The sequence below is a fragment of the Danio aesculapii genome, chromosome 3, assembly GCF_903798145.1.
Source record: "Danio aesculapii chromosome 3, fDanAes4.1, whole genome shotgun sequence".
NCBI lineage: Eukaryota > Metazoa > Chordata > Actinopteri > Cypriniformes > Danionidae > Danio > Danio aesculapii.
The window spans coordinates 18,639,308-18,656,024 of record NC_079437.1 but is presented as its reverse complement, the minus strand read 5'-3'; the positions used below and the strand labels follow the sequence as shown (position 1 = coordinate 18,656,024).

The window sequence follows — 16,717 nt, the reverse complement described above, 5'->3', positions numbered from 1 at the left end:
AATAATGATGATGATTATTATTATTATTAATAAAGTAGGATTTTTTTCATTTCCTAATAAATGATAAAAATTTAATTTAATTTCTTAATAAATTGCCTCATTATTTATTTATTTGATTTATATACAGTAGGATATTAGAATACGTGTTAGCTTTTGTAAGTGATTTTATATATATTTTATGTGTGTCATTTACATATTTCAATAAAAATGCAAAGCGAGTGCATGTTTTCACCCAAACTAATATTGGATTCTTTTTAAAAATGTGTGAGCGTTTAAAACAATATAATTTGCACAAAGTTATGGGGTTCTTTTCAAAAGAAGTTGCTACTCCACCCTGTTTAGAGCATCCTTATGGGTGTTTTACATTATAACTAGGCCCACACGGAGAATTCCGCAGATTTTTAGCCCATCATTGAGTCTATGCATTTACTTGTGTAAATTTATATTTTTTCAGTTTTTAAATTAATTTCAGTAATATTATTGACTAATATGAAAATATTCATAGGATTTATTTACAGTAGAGTTTGTAAAGTAATATTTTCCGTCTTTTAGTAGATATATTATATTATTAACTTGCTTTGTTTACAAAATAAGTGGATCTAATTGGATTTGCATTGTAAACATTAAATAAAAGTTGAAAAGTAATTCTTTTTTCATTTCATATAACAAGCTTTTAGTTATAATACTTCCAAAATAATTCCGCATAAATCCACCGATTTTCAACAAGATTCTGTGCAGAAATAGCAAAAAATTTCCACAGATTCTGTCTGGCCCTAGTCATAACTAGCGTGGTTTAAACGATGGAGAAACTACGGGTTTTGGGAAACACTCGCCACTACATCCTTCTTTTCCTAAACGATGCATCGTATTATGATAGTTACATTGTTGTTTAGGAAACACACCCCAGTTTAGGAGCTACTTGAGAGTGAACAATCCCTTTAAACGCAACACCAACAGTAGTCCAAAAGTGTAAAATGCTTGTTTTCAGATTATTGGTCGACCCAGCATCATTATATCTCACCCTGTCGAGCCGCTCAAACAAACAGATTGCAATTCTCTCTTCACTTGGAATCGTTAGCACCAACAAATGGCACACTTCACCTTCAGGCAGTGCTTAAATTGCAGAAAGGCTTTGACACTGACTGATCCGACCTTTGTCACAAGCACAAAAACTTTCAACACTTCGCTCGTCCTCCACTTTTGCATTTTTTCCACAATCTGTAGCATCATAAACATCCCACTTCCTCCAGCACTCTTTCCCCGTCTATCACTTCTTTTCATCTCATCTCCCCCTCTATCAGGCTCTGTCTTTCTTTATTTCTAAAGATCAGTTCCTCTCATCGGGGGGCAGGCAGATCCTTCAGCCTCAATGAGCTTGAGAAGACAACACACACACACACACAAATAAACATGGCAGGAAAGCACCTCTTTATTTCTCTTTCTGAGGATGCACAAACTTGGCACAAATGTTCAGCAGAGCTACAGGATCCACACACACACACAACACACAAACACACACACCATTTCTCAAAAGCAAAACGCAAACACTAATATACCCAGCGCTTCCCTCGCAGACAGGAAGACAGAGAGTCTAATAGGCCCAAGGGACGCATGGGCATCTTTGTCTATACTGTCCAATTAGAGAATGGGACTACTCCCAAGTCGATTTGTCTGTGCCCCAGTTCATCTTTCCTCACAATTTGCCATTCTCCCTCTCTCTTTTCATCTTCCACCTCTCAGTTTCGCTTTCCGCCATTCTTCTTCCTCCTGCTCCTTTAATTGGACTTTCTGCACACCACAGATCCTTCAAGCCTTGGTCAGGAACTGTGATCATGATTCACCATATGGAGAAATCAACCCTCTTCCCCCTCCTTTTCTCGCTCTCTCTCTTTCCATCCAACTTGCAAAACAGTCACACTTGTCACAAACATATCGTACTTGGTATTCAGTGCTTGCACAAAAACAAACACACTTTTCAGCTGAGGTTGCAAAGATCAAGGCCAGCCGAAGGTCTTGTGAGATGTCTGTCACTGGCTGTGACTCTCTCCCGTCTCCTCCTTTCCTGTAAGCGTGCACGTACACACACACACACATGCACACACTTTGAAGGGTAAAGTGGCTCTCTAGTGCATTAGGCTCATGCAATACATCTGTCGGCGAACTTCTAATCTTGTTGCTGTGGAAATGAGCGGGATTCTGCCTCCATAAAGCTTTGCTGTCTCCCAGCACTGATTTTGTCCTTTTTAATCGGTTTGTTTGTTTTGTATGTGACGGCAGTAGGCTTGCGGTTAAGGCTCTGGGCTGCAAAACACAAAGAATGGCCGCTCAGAAAACCCAAGCGGGGCGGAGAGATATTGAGATCGCAATCCTTTTTTTATCACCACTGTGCCTTTGAGCAGAACGCTTAACCCTGGCACGCTCAAGATGGGGTGCAGTCCATTCAAATGAGACCATTGCTTTTTAAATGATTGCATCTGAAAGCAACTAATTATGCAGTAACAGATTAAAATGCTGTATTTAAACTACAGGATCAATTACTTTTGGGATGTCCTGCAACACAAAGTTGCTCTTGTGTTTGCAGACGTTAGATATCAGAGACTGAATGTGACTTAATGTCCTGATGTACACTAACTTTTTTTTACTAAGAAGTAAACCATTAGATGTGGGAGACCTCTACCCGCTACAGGAAAATGAGAAAAACATCAAGGTGCAGTTACAGGTAAAAGTTTTTGAGTTACAAACCAAACATTTACCTCTAATATGATATATAACATTTAGAGATGCACCGATACTGATTTATTCAGTTTATTGGTTTTGATTTTTGCACATTCTGAAAGAAATACAAATAAAAAATGTATTCTCTCTATTTCAACAAACTGTTTAAGATTAACCGCTTAAGAATAAATGGAAATAAATTAACTAAAAGGAATAAATTAACTTTTTTTGGACTTAAACATGTTATTGCACTATAAAATAACTGTTTAAAAGTAGTTTATAACTTAATTTATTAATTTCTTTCAGTGATTTTAATGATGAATTGTCAGCTTCATTACTCCAGTCTTCAGAGTCACATGATCTTACAGAAATCACTCTAATATTACATATTATTGCTATTATTATTAATATCATTATTATTATTAATAATAATAATAATAATCATAATAATAATGGTAATAAAAGCCATAATGACTGGAGTAATAATTTAATTTGAAACTACATACAGTAATACATAAATATTTAGTAAATATGTGTTTAACAATTTAACAATTTATTTTACATTTAATAAATACATTTGAAATGATTAATGATAAGGGAAAAAAACTATATACATAACGTCAGAAGTACATAAAATTATGTATGTCTATTAAACATTGTGTGTCTATTATGTGTGTCTTGTCTATTATGTGTGTGTGTAAACTTATGATGAAACGTATCAAACAGTAAGTTATTTGTTGTCACCTATATCTTAAGACATCGTAATCATTTCTCCTACGTCATTCTATTAAATTACTCGAATTTTAATAATGTACTTTTTAATAACAAACTATTATGTATTTGTTTCCAATGAATAATTGTTAAAATCGTTGCTCTGTTAAGGTATTTAATTGCTCCAGTCGAACAAAGTCTATATATATATATATATATATATATATATATATATAAATAAAACCATTGTTGACAGTAGGTTAGGAAAGAACCAGAAACTGATATACGTTTTCTTTGCAGTTGTTAATACGGAGTAAAAAGTTTGTCAGGGTTTTTGAAGAAACATCATTCAGTAGGCAAAGGAGAGGTTCAGGATCAATGGCTGTTTAATAAATTAACTTTTTGATGCATATTAAAGAATTTTTATTAATCATTTTCATTGTTTACTCAACCATGACTTGATCCAAACCTGTTTTAGTTTCTTTCCTCCTTTGAACACGCAAGATGATATTTTGTAGAATGCTAAAAAACTGATAAACTACTTGTATCAAAGTGTTTTACCGCCAACTATATAAACCAGTGGTTAATGGTTTCAAGCATTCTTCAAAATATCCTCTTTTTGTTTTCTACAGAAAAAAAAGAAACTCAAAAGTCTGGAACTGTTACACACAACACATTTTATATACACAGCACAAATTTAATGCATTTTCTTGCTTCATTTTGATTGCCAGGATATAATTAGCTCTGATTTTTAAAAAAATTTCATAATCAGCCAACATAATTATTGCACTAATCCGTTAATACCAATTATTGGCATGTACTTCAGTGCATGTCTAATTTAATATGGAAAGAAAAACCAATGTGCAATATAAAACAGCACAGCATGCTTTCCTCTTATTAACAAAATAAACAACAAAAATAACAGTCGTGAGAAAGCAGTAATTATGACAGCATCTGATAATAGAGATCTGAATTGATTTCACAAACTACAGTGGCACCGACAGCATGCGTAAACCTTATTTTTGGGATTAAAATTTCTGTTGAGACAATTAAAGAAATTCTCAACACCAGTCCTGTGCACCCAAAGCTCTGCACATTGTGTGCATCTTATTTCAGAAAGCTGATAGAGAGCATCATCTCATTAGCAGACAGCTACATCTGAACGGTGTCTCACAAAACAGAGACATATGCAGTATCAGAAATCGCCCCCTAAACTCTCATTCACCATTTCCTACATTAGTCCAATAACATAGAAGTGAGTGAAAACGAGTGAGTGAATTTAAGCACCAGAAGGGATGTTGTTTTGTTTGTGCTTTGCTGGTTGATAAATTCTTTGTCAGACCCTGTGATAGTTATTTAACACTTAGCGAGCTGTCTATTAGTGATGAAGCAAAGCATTTTGATTTCTGTCATGTATACAATTATTTTATTTTGAAACGCTACACTAATAGGATTCCGCTGTGAACGCCATCTAGTGGTGAGACGCGGAAATTCATTTGGCATGAGTTAAGTGCACTTCAGAACAATTACTATGGTTTAGGACACCACTAGAAATGGCTGCTCCCTCAAATATCGCACTATTTAAGGCTATAGGGAGTAGGCTCTTTCCGATACAGCCATTAGCTGTTTCCATCCACCTGTTTTTATGCACATTTTTAGATATGCGTACAAAAGAACAGTTGATGGAAACACTAAGATGACTTACCTTTTGTAAATGTGCATAAAAAAATCATATGCGCATAGCTGAGTAGGATAAACTTTATTCAATGAAACAATGTGCATAAACTACGATGGAAACACTTTTACCGAACAAATTCCAGTATGCGCATTAAAAAAAAAAAAGTGTGATTTTGTTATAAGAGATCATGTGATGATAAAAATGTGTGTGACAAACCAGCAGGCTGAGCACATTGTTTTAGAATGACCAAATAACATTTCAGATGCTGTACACAGTAACCGTTTCAGTATTAGTGTTATTATTAATGACCTCCAGAATTGTCAAAAGCATCTGCGCTCTGCGTCTTATGCCTTCAGACGTTCATTGAGTGTCAGCATTGTCTTCCGAGGAACAAGTCCTTTATTAAATACAGAAAATGTACATCTTTGGATGGAAACATAGCTAATGACTATGACTACACTAATCCAGATAAGTTTGAAAATGGCGTTAATAGACACAACTGTTTTCAATAGCTTCCGAAAGGTTGTTCATCCACACTGAAATGAAAAAACTGTGCATGCGTTAAGACGCAAGAGGATTTAGCTGCGGTCACACTGGACTTTTCTCCCCATAGACTTCCATTCATACGCACGTGAATGCGACAGACCGGAAACGCAAGCTCGTGCGATAGGTTTCACATTTTGCTGCAGTGCAAAAGTTCAAGCTTGGTGAACTCTGCCCTGCGAAATCACATCACCTGACTAATCAGTGTGAGACCAATCGAGAATCAAAACATGTCCTCTCTGGACAGAAATTTAAAATATGGACCAATCGCTTGCTTTTTAAATGTCTAATCATCTTGTTTAATCCCGCCCCTCTTTGCAGCACCATACGACTTGGGTCATTTACGCTTGCCAATTAATTACTTTCCAGTTCTTTAATCTGCCGCAGCACTATGTCAAGGAAAAGCACATAGTTTCTTTAAATGAAACAACAGTGTGGTGGAGTTGCTCCTGAGAGTAACACAGGAGTATAACCTTGCAAATAAGAGCAAGGAACATAGACTGGGAGATGTGCCAAAACAACAGCTTTGAGTAAACATCCCTGTCCTTTGAGGGAAATTAATCTTTAACAATGCTATCCAAATAGAAGGCATCCAAATCAACTGCTGTACAATGTCCTCCGAATTGGTCACATGACCAAAAATGTGTCTTCGAAAGACTCACGTTCACCAAAGTCACACTAATTTATTCAAGAAAAAAAACATGTGGACATGGCCATACAAAACGTGCAGAAGGCAGGACTTGGGAACCACTGACCCAAGATGTCAAGTCTATTTATTATCTATTATTATTTCTCCATTACACATGGTCTAGAGAGGCATTTCTCCTCATTCACATTATTTAAACCCCACAAATGCAAAATTAGGTCATTTTCCATCATAGCACCAGTTGCCTTTCCACTTCTGTAACCCATCTCTCCCTATCCTGCATCCTGCATGTTCTACTGTGATATTTTGGCACAGTCATTTTTTTTATTATTATTTTTCAACAGACACAGCTCTATCATGTTGATCATACATATAGTGCCACTAACTGAACAAATCCCAGCCTACAAGTCATAAAACCATAACTCTTCTTTTACGGCGCAGTTAAAGCTGCTTTTAAATTTGAGCACCCGAAAAGACGTCAGGTTTCAGTGTCAAAAATCCCATGGTTAAAAACTCTCTCTCGATCACAAATGTTACACTATCGGATTCAGCTAAAACAGCCTGTGTCCCTTCAGTTCACTTACTGATATTCAACTGCATCGCTGTTTATCATCGACCTGTCAAATCACACACACACACACACACAGGGGGAGAGAGAGAGAGAGAGAGAGAGCGAGAGAGGAAATTCCAGGCTGACAATGTGGTCCAGAGGAAGATAATTGTGAACAGATGCATCTGATTCTCGCAGAAGAACTCTGATAAATATTGTGTGTGTGTGTGTGTGTGTGTGTGTGTGTAAGCAACGAGTTATATGAATAATTCATAACCAAAAATGCTAATATAGGTGGAGAGTGGGCACAGGAGAGCAGTTTAGGAATAACATCTGTCAGGTCGTGTGAGAAGACGTCACAGCTTTTAGCATCCACCTATATGGCGCTCAAGAGCAGGGTGCAAATTACAGGATGGTTGACCCTCCCCCTAATTAATGCTTAACCCCCTCTTGAAAGATGTCAAAAGTAAATATGTGTGTGTGTGTGTGTGTGTGTGTGTGTGTGTGTGTGTGTGTGTGTGTGTGTGTGTGTGTGTGTTGGGGGATTAATGATCTAACAGACTGACACGGAATTCATCAAGACACTTTCTTTTAGGTTTGTATTTATATAGGCTAAATGTGAAGTCAAATATAGTGTATTTTAACAGACACATGCAGTGCTCAGCATAACTGAGTACACAACATTTTGAAAATTAATATTTGTATCCATTTCTCAGTGAATATAAGCAATGTATTTTGGTGCATTTTAACCAAACTGATTTATTAAACAGATATATTTATTAAAATAATACTTTAGTCACCAAACATATTTAGAAATTGAAAGATAATACAATTAAATTCAAGCTAAATATTGCAAAACCAAATTACAAACTACAAAATTTAAACTAAATTTTTCTATTTTTTGCTTCTCTTGATTTTTGCTCTTTTTTAAAATTGTATTTAATATTTTTCTGTAACATATAAATTTGGGTGTATTAGTTTTTGGATCGTTACTGTAAGTTATTTTGTTAGATAAGCTCCAGATTTGGCTTCAGCACTGACTAATCTAATGTATATGCACAAATATTATATTGTATAGCTTCCTATTAAAAATATGAATTTAAAAGAGAGATTTATGAGGGGTGGACTTATATATGCTGCCGTATATCCACAAATAGCAAGTGAGATATTTTATGATCACCCACTTATTAGTGAAGGGATGTAGACTCTAAAACTATACGTACATTGCGAAATTAACAATTTTTTTATCAAAAGCAGGTCGTCTTTGATCATCTTTTGTTGAAATAGCCCCATTACGCTTCTGCCTAAAAACACTGAAAATAAGTTAATTAATAAATTAGATGTAAATGATTCGAATATTATGAATATTTACATAAATTTAAATATTACGAATTTGGTTAAGTGCATAATACGCAAATGTATAATTCGCACACTAGCTCAAGGATTGACCCCCTCCTGAAGGATGTCAAAAGTAGATGTGTGTGGGGGGAGGGGGCTTGATGAGCTAATAGACTGACACTGAATTCATCAACACACTTTTTGTTTTAGGTTTGTATTTATATAGCCTAAAATTGAGGTCAAATATAGTGTGTATTTTAATAGTAACATAAGTGTGATGTTTTATGATCCTCCATTTATTGGTGAAGGGATGCAAACTTTATGTATTTGTTTCCTTGCAAAATTCACCATTTTATATCAAAAACAGATCATCTTTAAGGATGTCCGATCAGGATTTTTAGAGCTTATACTGAGTACCGATTCCTCGTCATGGCTATCGGCCGATACAAAGTACCAGTTCTGATGCTTCAAGCTTTAGATAACTTTAGCATTGCATAAGCACATTTTCCCTCTAGGTATACTTAGTGGAGATCTCTTCTTTCCTAACACAATAAATAATGCTGATTATAATTCCTTAAACACATATCGTAAGTATGTCATGGTAAGAAGCAGCTTTACAGAAAATTCTAGATAAAACGGATTAAAAAATTGGCAAGAAAAATGACTAACAATGCAATTTAGAAACATGGCAAATGATAAAAGAATAATTCAATGTGCCTCAATGAAGAAAAGGTTTAGAGTGCATACTTGATACATAAGAGGTTGCATCTTCCTCTGTTTGTAAACCTGTAAACGAACACTTGCCATTGGTTCATGTGATCAGCCAGATTAGCGAGTACTGATTGAGCCATAAAAAGTGATTATCGGCCGATATTGATCTCCAGCGGACTGATCGGAGCATCTCTTGTCATCTTAAATAATCTTTTGTTGAAAATAGCCCCATTACACTTCTGCCTAAAACACTGGTAATAAGTTTGATTAACAATTTAGATGTAAATTATTTAAATATTATGAATATTTAAAATTAATTCAAATATTATGAGTTTGGTTAAGTGCAAATTACCCAAATGTGTAATTCTCACACTAGCTCAAGGGTTGACCGCCCAAATTAATGCCTAAACCCCCCCTGAAGGATGTCAAAAGTAAATATGTGTGAGGGGAGGGAGATTGATGATCAAAAAGACTGACACTGATCACATCAAGACACTTTTTCTTTAAGGTTTGTATTTATAAAGCCTAAAAGTGAAGTCAAATATAGTGTGCATTATAATAGACACACGTGTCCACATATAGTGAGATATTTTACGATCATCCATTTATTTTACTTAACTTTTTTTTTGCAAAATGCACCATTTTATATCAAAAGCAGGTCGTCTTTGATCATCTTTTGTTGAAATAGCCCCATTACGTTTCTGCCTAAAACACTGGAAATAAGTTTGACTAATAAATTAGATGTAAATGATTTAAATATTATGAATTTGGTTGAGTGTGGCATGCATATTACCCAAACGTATAATTCGCACACTGACTCAAGAGTCCATTAATGGTGTGTAATGCACAGACAGTCGCTCGGTCTTCTCCATAAGAAAGAGTCATTTTTCCGGACACCACAATCAGCAGATTCCTCACCTCACATGCTTAAACAATGTCAGCTCTCCGAATGTGAGAAGAAGCAATTGTTTGCTTGCTGACAAGGTAATATAGAGAGCAAGTGAGATAGAGAGAGAGCAATACGGTGGACGATGACCTTTTAAATTCAATATCGGTGACAGACAAGGCTGAGGAAGGGCTGAACCATTATCTACCTCCTCCGCATCACCCACCAGCCAACGCCTAGTGCTCGCTTACTCTTCTTTTCTCTCACATAGTAATGCAGGCTTTATGTTTTCCTCAGCATTTCACACAATTTGGTGAACATCTTACCTCGACTGCTTCTCGTTAAAAGTGTTTATTCTCCTTCAAACAAAATGTCAAATCTTTTCAACGCTTGAGATGTGGCGTTGCCATGATACGTTGCCATGGAGACCGGCTCAGCAACCACCAGGCATGACTCATCGATTTGTTCATATGGAGCACATAGAAAGTCGATTAGTCCACGTCATACTAAAGACTTCTATGAACCGACGGGGCTGAATGAAAAGTAACCGGAGAACTGGGTTTATTTACACTATTCATTCGCCGGCCAACCAAATCAAATATGGTAATACTAAGAAATTGTATTTCGCTGGCGCGATGCCTACAGAAATAGGCGTTGACGTTTATACAAGCGGGAAGAAAAAGTTTAATTATTGTTTAAAGAGACCAGAAGGAAGAAAAAAAGATGGCACGGATGATGAATGATGTCAGAGTGTCACAAAAGCGCGAGGCTGATGACAAAGGGCGCGTGCGATTAGCATTTTCCCCCCTCGCGCGCCTCGCCCTTTTTCCTGCGCGCGGGGACAGTCTTCCACGCGCCCGCGAGACACCGGGGATCAATCAGAGAAAGTGGTTTATTCAAAATAAAAGCATTATTTTGTTACTTTTTTAAACGTTTTGTCGACTAATATAACGCATGCTGATGCTGCGCGTCTCAGGTGCGACTTTTCAAAGCCCGTCAATGTCTGAGAGAAAAGAGGGGCGGTGGTTCCAGATACAACTGGGGTGATGAAACTAAACGCTTTCTTTACAATAAACGACGCTGCTTGCGTTGGACGCGACGCAGATTAGTTTCAGCGTTCTCTCTTGGCTCTGTGCATAAAGTATCACGAGGCTGTGTTACTTTCAACTCGCCGCGCACACAAGCAAAACTCGCTCTCCCGTGAACGTTTAACGTTCCGGCCCATTGCACGGGTCAGCGCGACAAGAGCTCCGGTGCTCCTGAAATGAGGCTACCGGCGCCCCTCCCGCTTCTCTTTTGTCTCCGGTGGAGAGAGACAGTGTGACAGGAGTTTGACTGGGAGTTCATTTACTCATTCTCGAGGAGATTATAAATCAATGAATAAATATTTTCAGAACACATTTTAATTGATGAGCAATTAAAAAAAATGCATGCATGCACAGGATAAATAAATAACTAAGAGTTTACTCACTTTTCTGTCAGTCACTTCTTCACCGACAGCCTCAATGACGCCCGAGCACTCCATTCCCGGGGTTACCGGCGGGGACGGCAGCCGGTCGTACAGTCCCTGTCTCGCCATCAGATCGGCGAAGTTCAGCCCGCACATTTTCACGCGCACCATCACCTCGCCGCTCTTGAGAGTCGGTTTCCCCTTCTTCACCTGGAGCTTCACCTTATCGTACCCGCCGTAGCCGGTGAGCACCAGCGCCCGGTAGGTGAACGTGTCCTCCTCTGGGGCTTTCTCGGCGGCGGGCGCTGGGGTGTCGGCGGCGGCAGCAGCAGCAGTGGCGGCGGCCTCGGTGGACGCGCTGGTGGGCGGTGGGTCCGGTTTGCTCTCGGTTTTTGGGGACTCTGCGGGCGTCTTAGTCTCCTGCTGCTGCTGCTTCTGCTCCTCGGCGTTTTGCTGCTGGGCAGGTGCGTCTTCGCCGGACATGGTCGGAGTTTGAGCAGAGAACTTTTGAAGAGAAAAGACTTGCGTTTGTTTTCCTGCCTCACTCAGATGCGGATGCTCAAACAACCTCAGAATACACGAGCGGCTGCGCGGTCCACGGTTTTCTCAGCCTTTGCAAAACTGGGATGCTGGAGACCTGAGGAGGTGGAGGACAGGGAGACAGAGAGAGAGAAAGAAAGGGAGTGGAAGATGCCTCACGACGACTAGTGAGTGACCCGAGGCTCTGACAACTATTGAGAAAAAACGAGGCGAGGCGTGGCGAGCTGCAAAGCCCGGAGAAATGGAGTCGAGCGGTGGATTGAAGAGTGCAGTGAAGGGAGTTTGCGCGCTGACAGGCAGCTGTGCTTGCTGACTTCAATTTAGTAAATGCAGTGAAGCTGCTTTTACTACTCAGCTGAAATTCAGACAAGAGATTGAGAGGAATTCTGGCAGTGTTGAATACACTTTCACAGATTAATCCATTTCTTTAGGAATGCATACAGTTGAAATGTAATCATACGTTAAAATGCACTGGCTCTTTTATTAAATATATGTATATTATGTTAATTTAAAATAATATAAAAAGGTAATTCAACCAAAAATGTTCCTCACAATTTCTGAACACAAAACAATATATTCTGAAGAATGTTGGGCAAAAGCACCCATTGACATCCATAGGAACAAAACATATGGATGTCAATGTCTGCTTTGTTCCCAGCATTCTTCAGTATTATCTTCCTTTGTGATGAACAGATTAAAGAAACTCAAACAAGTTTGGAAATTTAAGTTTTGAGTGAACTTATGATTTTAAAGTGTGTAAAGGGTGTTCAATCAAAGATTTACAGTTTATTTAGTTTAGTTTAAGCTTTACTGTCCGTTCTGCTTAGCACAGAAAGAAAATTTGTCTTTAACGCTGGATTTAAGACAACAATTGCATACATACAACAAACACACAATAACAACACTCATCAAGACAACCACACAAGTTAAAAATGTAAAAACCAAATTAGCCCTATACATATTACTGCAGATCATTCTTGACAACCACTCCATTCACTTTAAACAGTGATCCGATTTAAAACAACATCTGCAATTGGGATCAATGACTTTTTATAAACATTTCTTCGGGCTTTAGGAATTCTAAACCTGTGTCTTGATGGCAGCATTTCAAAAGCTGAAGGGGATGTGTATTATCTTTAAAAATCGCAATAGCTGTTTTTTCCATAAAGGAGTCAAATAGAATCTGCAGTGAATATTGTTTGTGACCAGTTATCTTATTTTGCTCACATTGTTATCTTTAGGTGAACAATTAACCTGTTAAAGTTATTCCACCAAAACAAAAACAATTTGCTTTGGTAATCTTTAATCAAAGTCTAATGATTTGCATCTGCATTTGTAGTGGAGGTCCCTCTCTGTTGACAGTCATGATACTTATCTACTTGACCACGCCCTTCTTACATCAGGTAATGATGTGCAAAAAGAAAACCACACCCCCTACTTAATATTCAGTTTCAGTTGAAAGTAAATCAACATACTAAAATAAAGTCTCAGCAACGTCTGGTTCACGTGGGCTTTAACCCATATTCTTTTCTATTAAATGTGCAATATACACATATTTTGCTGTGAAGACCTCTCAATAAAACAAATCAGCAAAATCACAAACAAGAATGCTGACTATGCACTGGTGTATTTCTGCCATATATGCACAAAGCTGCTTAAGTTTTTTCCACAAGTGATTCATGTTTCAGGCAAAACATGTCCAGTTAGTTGGTTTATTTATTGACTGCTGACTGTAAGCTGCACACATACTGGAAAAGAGTGAAGCTCAAAGCGTTGATCATTGTGCAAGCTCTGCTCCATTAGAACTGTATGATCATATCTTAAGATATCTTAAGACAATACATAACAACATTACAACTAATATAACTAGACTTAAGACTGTTTCCCAAAACCATTTAAAGAGGCAGTTCACCTGAATATGGCCATCCAAGATTACTTTTTTCTTCTTCAGTGGAATATTAAAAAACATTTTTAGCTGAAACAGTGATACTTGGGGATTCATGAAACACAAGTCAACTGACACTTTAAGAGTCAAAATAAATAAAAACATAGAAAATTAAAAACACATTTGAATGTTCTCAGGACTGTTTGCAGAGACTGGATTGAAGGAAATATTTTACGTAATGCCCAGCTTCTTGTACAGACTGATTATTTCACTTTCACAAGATCTCAATGTATGTCAAGAGCCACAAAATTAATTAATTTGGGTTTGCCTGTACATTTTTCTGACTCAAAGTTTTGACAGAATTGTCAAATGATTTCATGATTTGAGCAAAAAAAAAAAATCTTATTCAATGTTCTTCACAAGAAAAAAGTATTAACTATATTGAAAGGCTACTGGGTAAGTATATTATGGGGCAAATTATAATTTTTGAGAAAACCATTTGGCCTAATTTCCATGTCAACCCTACCCTATAGATTATTATTTTTACCAGTATACTGTACAATTTCAGGCATTACTAGGGAAAAAACACATGAAACAATAGCAGTTTCTTTGGTCGTGTCTCCTAAAAGTGGTTAAACACAGATGCTCACTTTTGAGCCTGTGAACAATATCTGACAGTGTCAGAAATTTAGGATGACCGTGTTACAGTGTGCCTGATGTACAATAAAAAGCATATGTTTAATGACCAGCCAATAAATGTGAAACATAAGATGAAGTATGTGCCTACATTAAATACAAAATTGTTGACCCTTACTCCCCTTGCCATGATTTGGTTCAGATTCACTTCATCTTCCACCACCTCCTTTTTTTTAATTTCCAGTTAATCCCAATGACGTTTTGTTGTTCTTCTATTTTCATCTATTATTTTTCATCTATTTTTCATCAGATGTTCAGACTGACAGCAGATATAATTTTACTTCTTTATAATTTTCATTAACCAAGAACTGCCCAGAAGCCATCTAAGTGACATGTTTTTTGCAGGGATTTTGCAGATTTTGCAGGGATATAAAAAAAAAAAAAAAAAAAAAAAAAAACTTGTTTAAAGCCTAAAACCACTACTTTTCTCAAAACTTAGGACATTACTTGCCTTGATTCTTGCGTTTTGCTGTGAAAATACCAGCCTGATCTCACAAGGAAATGTAATAAATTTTTCAAATTAGCAAAGAAGTGACTAATTTGTTCAAATTCATAATACATAATTCATATGAAAACGTATGATTCTTAAATGAAGACATGCCCCAAAAATGCAGCCACCATTAGGGTAGGCCTGAACCATATTGGAAAAATTTGACATTGCATTACTTTTTCCTCTGCGATTATATATTGCAATATAGATATTCACCAGATGACTTGAACAGCTCTATTTGGAAACTCATTACGTTAGTTTGACTGGGATGATTATGTAGGGAAGTGCAAAATAAACATTTTTTATGTAATGTATAACATATAACAAACTAACTAGAGTCACAAGATAACAGAGTAATGAAGCAAATGTTAATGTGAAATAAACCATGCTTCATAGTTTTCTGTGGAGAGTCTAACAGTATTCAGGTTCAGAAATTGAATAATCAAATGTAAAACAACATTGCAAAGATGTCAACAAAAATGACTCAATTAATCCTAATAGCTACTAAAATGCATTAAACTCTCTCAAAATGCTCACATTGTCACAGGCCTTAAAAACACACGCAGATGATAAACTTTCCCTCTATTATGGTTCAATTCTGCAGTGTCTCCACAAATCTCCTGTGTTTTGACCTGTGGTTTCTGGTCATCTATAATCCCAAGTCATCATTGCATATGCTGTGATGTTACTTGTGTGTGGACACACACACTGCGATATCGATGCTGAAACAATTTATTGTGCAGCCCTACATTAGGGGCTGGGCAAATCATACTAATCATACCGCTAAATAAAAAGGTTATGAACTGCGGTGAGATTATGATGGAAATACATTTTTATAAAAAAAAAAAAACTAATTCCTAAAAGTATTTTAGTCAGTAAATGCAAACTTGTAGGTTTCATCTCTGTACAAGCTAAATGCGTTCGTCTGGTCTACAATGAGTCACATGTAACACGTCTCTTTGTCTCTCTGCATTACCGGTTGAAGCTAGAAACAAGTTCAAATCTCTGATGCTTGTTTGCAGGACAGCCACTGGCACTGCATCTTCTTACTTCCACCTGCTCCTAAAGGTCTAAACCCCCTCCTGGAGCCTCCGGTCAGGGTGTGAGCACCGCCTTGTGGTGCCATCGCAGAGAGGCTATAAGTCACTTTCCAAAACCTTTTCATTCATTGTTCCATGCTGGTGGAATGATCTTCCCATTGCCAGTCGGATTGTGGATACACTGGTACCTCTCAAACGACAACTAAAAATTTATCTACTCAGAGAACACCTAAACCCTGGTGAATAATACCAAAACCACCTGTAGAAGTGCTTTCTTCCTCCCTCTCTCTCTATAAAAAAAAACTCCTGCTCTAGCACTAAATTCTCTGAGCACAAATAAGTTACTCTGAACAAATAGCACTTCTCGTATGTATTGCCTCTTCTTGTTGAATCGCTGAATGCCTCCTCAATTGTAAGTCGCTTTGGACAAAAGAGTTTGCTAAATGACTAAATGTAAAATGTAGTGTAAAAAGCTTCGGCATGGAAAAATACCAAAAAACCTGTTATTTGAAAGTGGACAAAAGAGATAGTCTTGCTCTAGAAAAATGAATGCACAATGCAATCAGAGGAACGGCAACAAAGTGTGGTCCACTTTCAGAAAATTTGTAAACAGATAGATTAAGTGAAATTTTATAGAAAGATGACTATAATTTGAAACCCAGTGTAGAGTTTTACACACACACTGGTGAATTAAAATGTATTTGAAATATTTCACTTTTTATTTTATGTCATAAATAATAATAAAAACACACCGGCCACTTTATTAGGTACACCTTACAGTATCGGGTTGTACCCCCTTTTGCCTTTAGAACTGCCTTAATCATTTGTGGCATATTCA

At 37.1% G+C, this 16,717-nt stretch overlaps 1 protein-coding gene across 1 annotated transcript in view; it reads right to left on the bottom strand.

The window, feature by feature from the left end:
* vat1 (vesicle amine transport 1) overlaps positions 1–11,994 on the bottom strand; it is a 58,453-nt gene extending 46,459 nt beyond the window's left edge. Inside the window, exon 1 of the mRNA XM_056453311.1 lies at positions 11,250–11,994. Within this exon, the coding sequence (XP_056309286.1) occupies positions 11,250–11,711 (462 nt within the window). The 5' untranslated portion in view covers positions 11,712–11,994. The remainder of the gene's footprint in view (positions 1–11,249) is intronic.
* Positions 11,995–16,717: the final 4,723 nt, after the last annotated feature.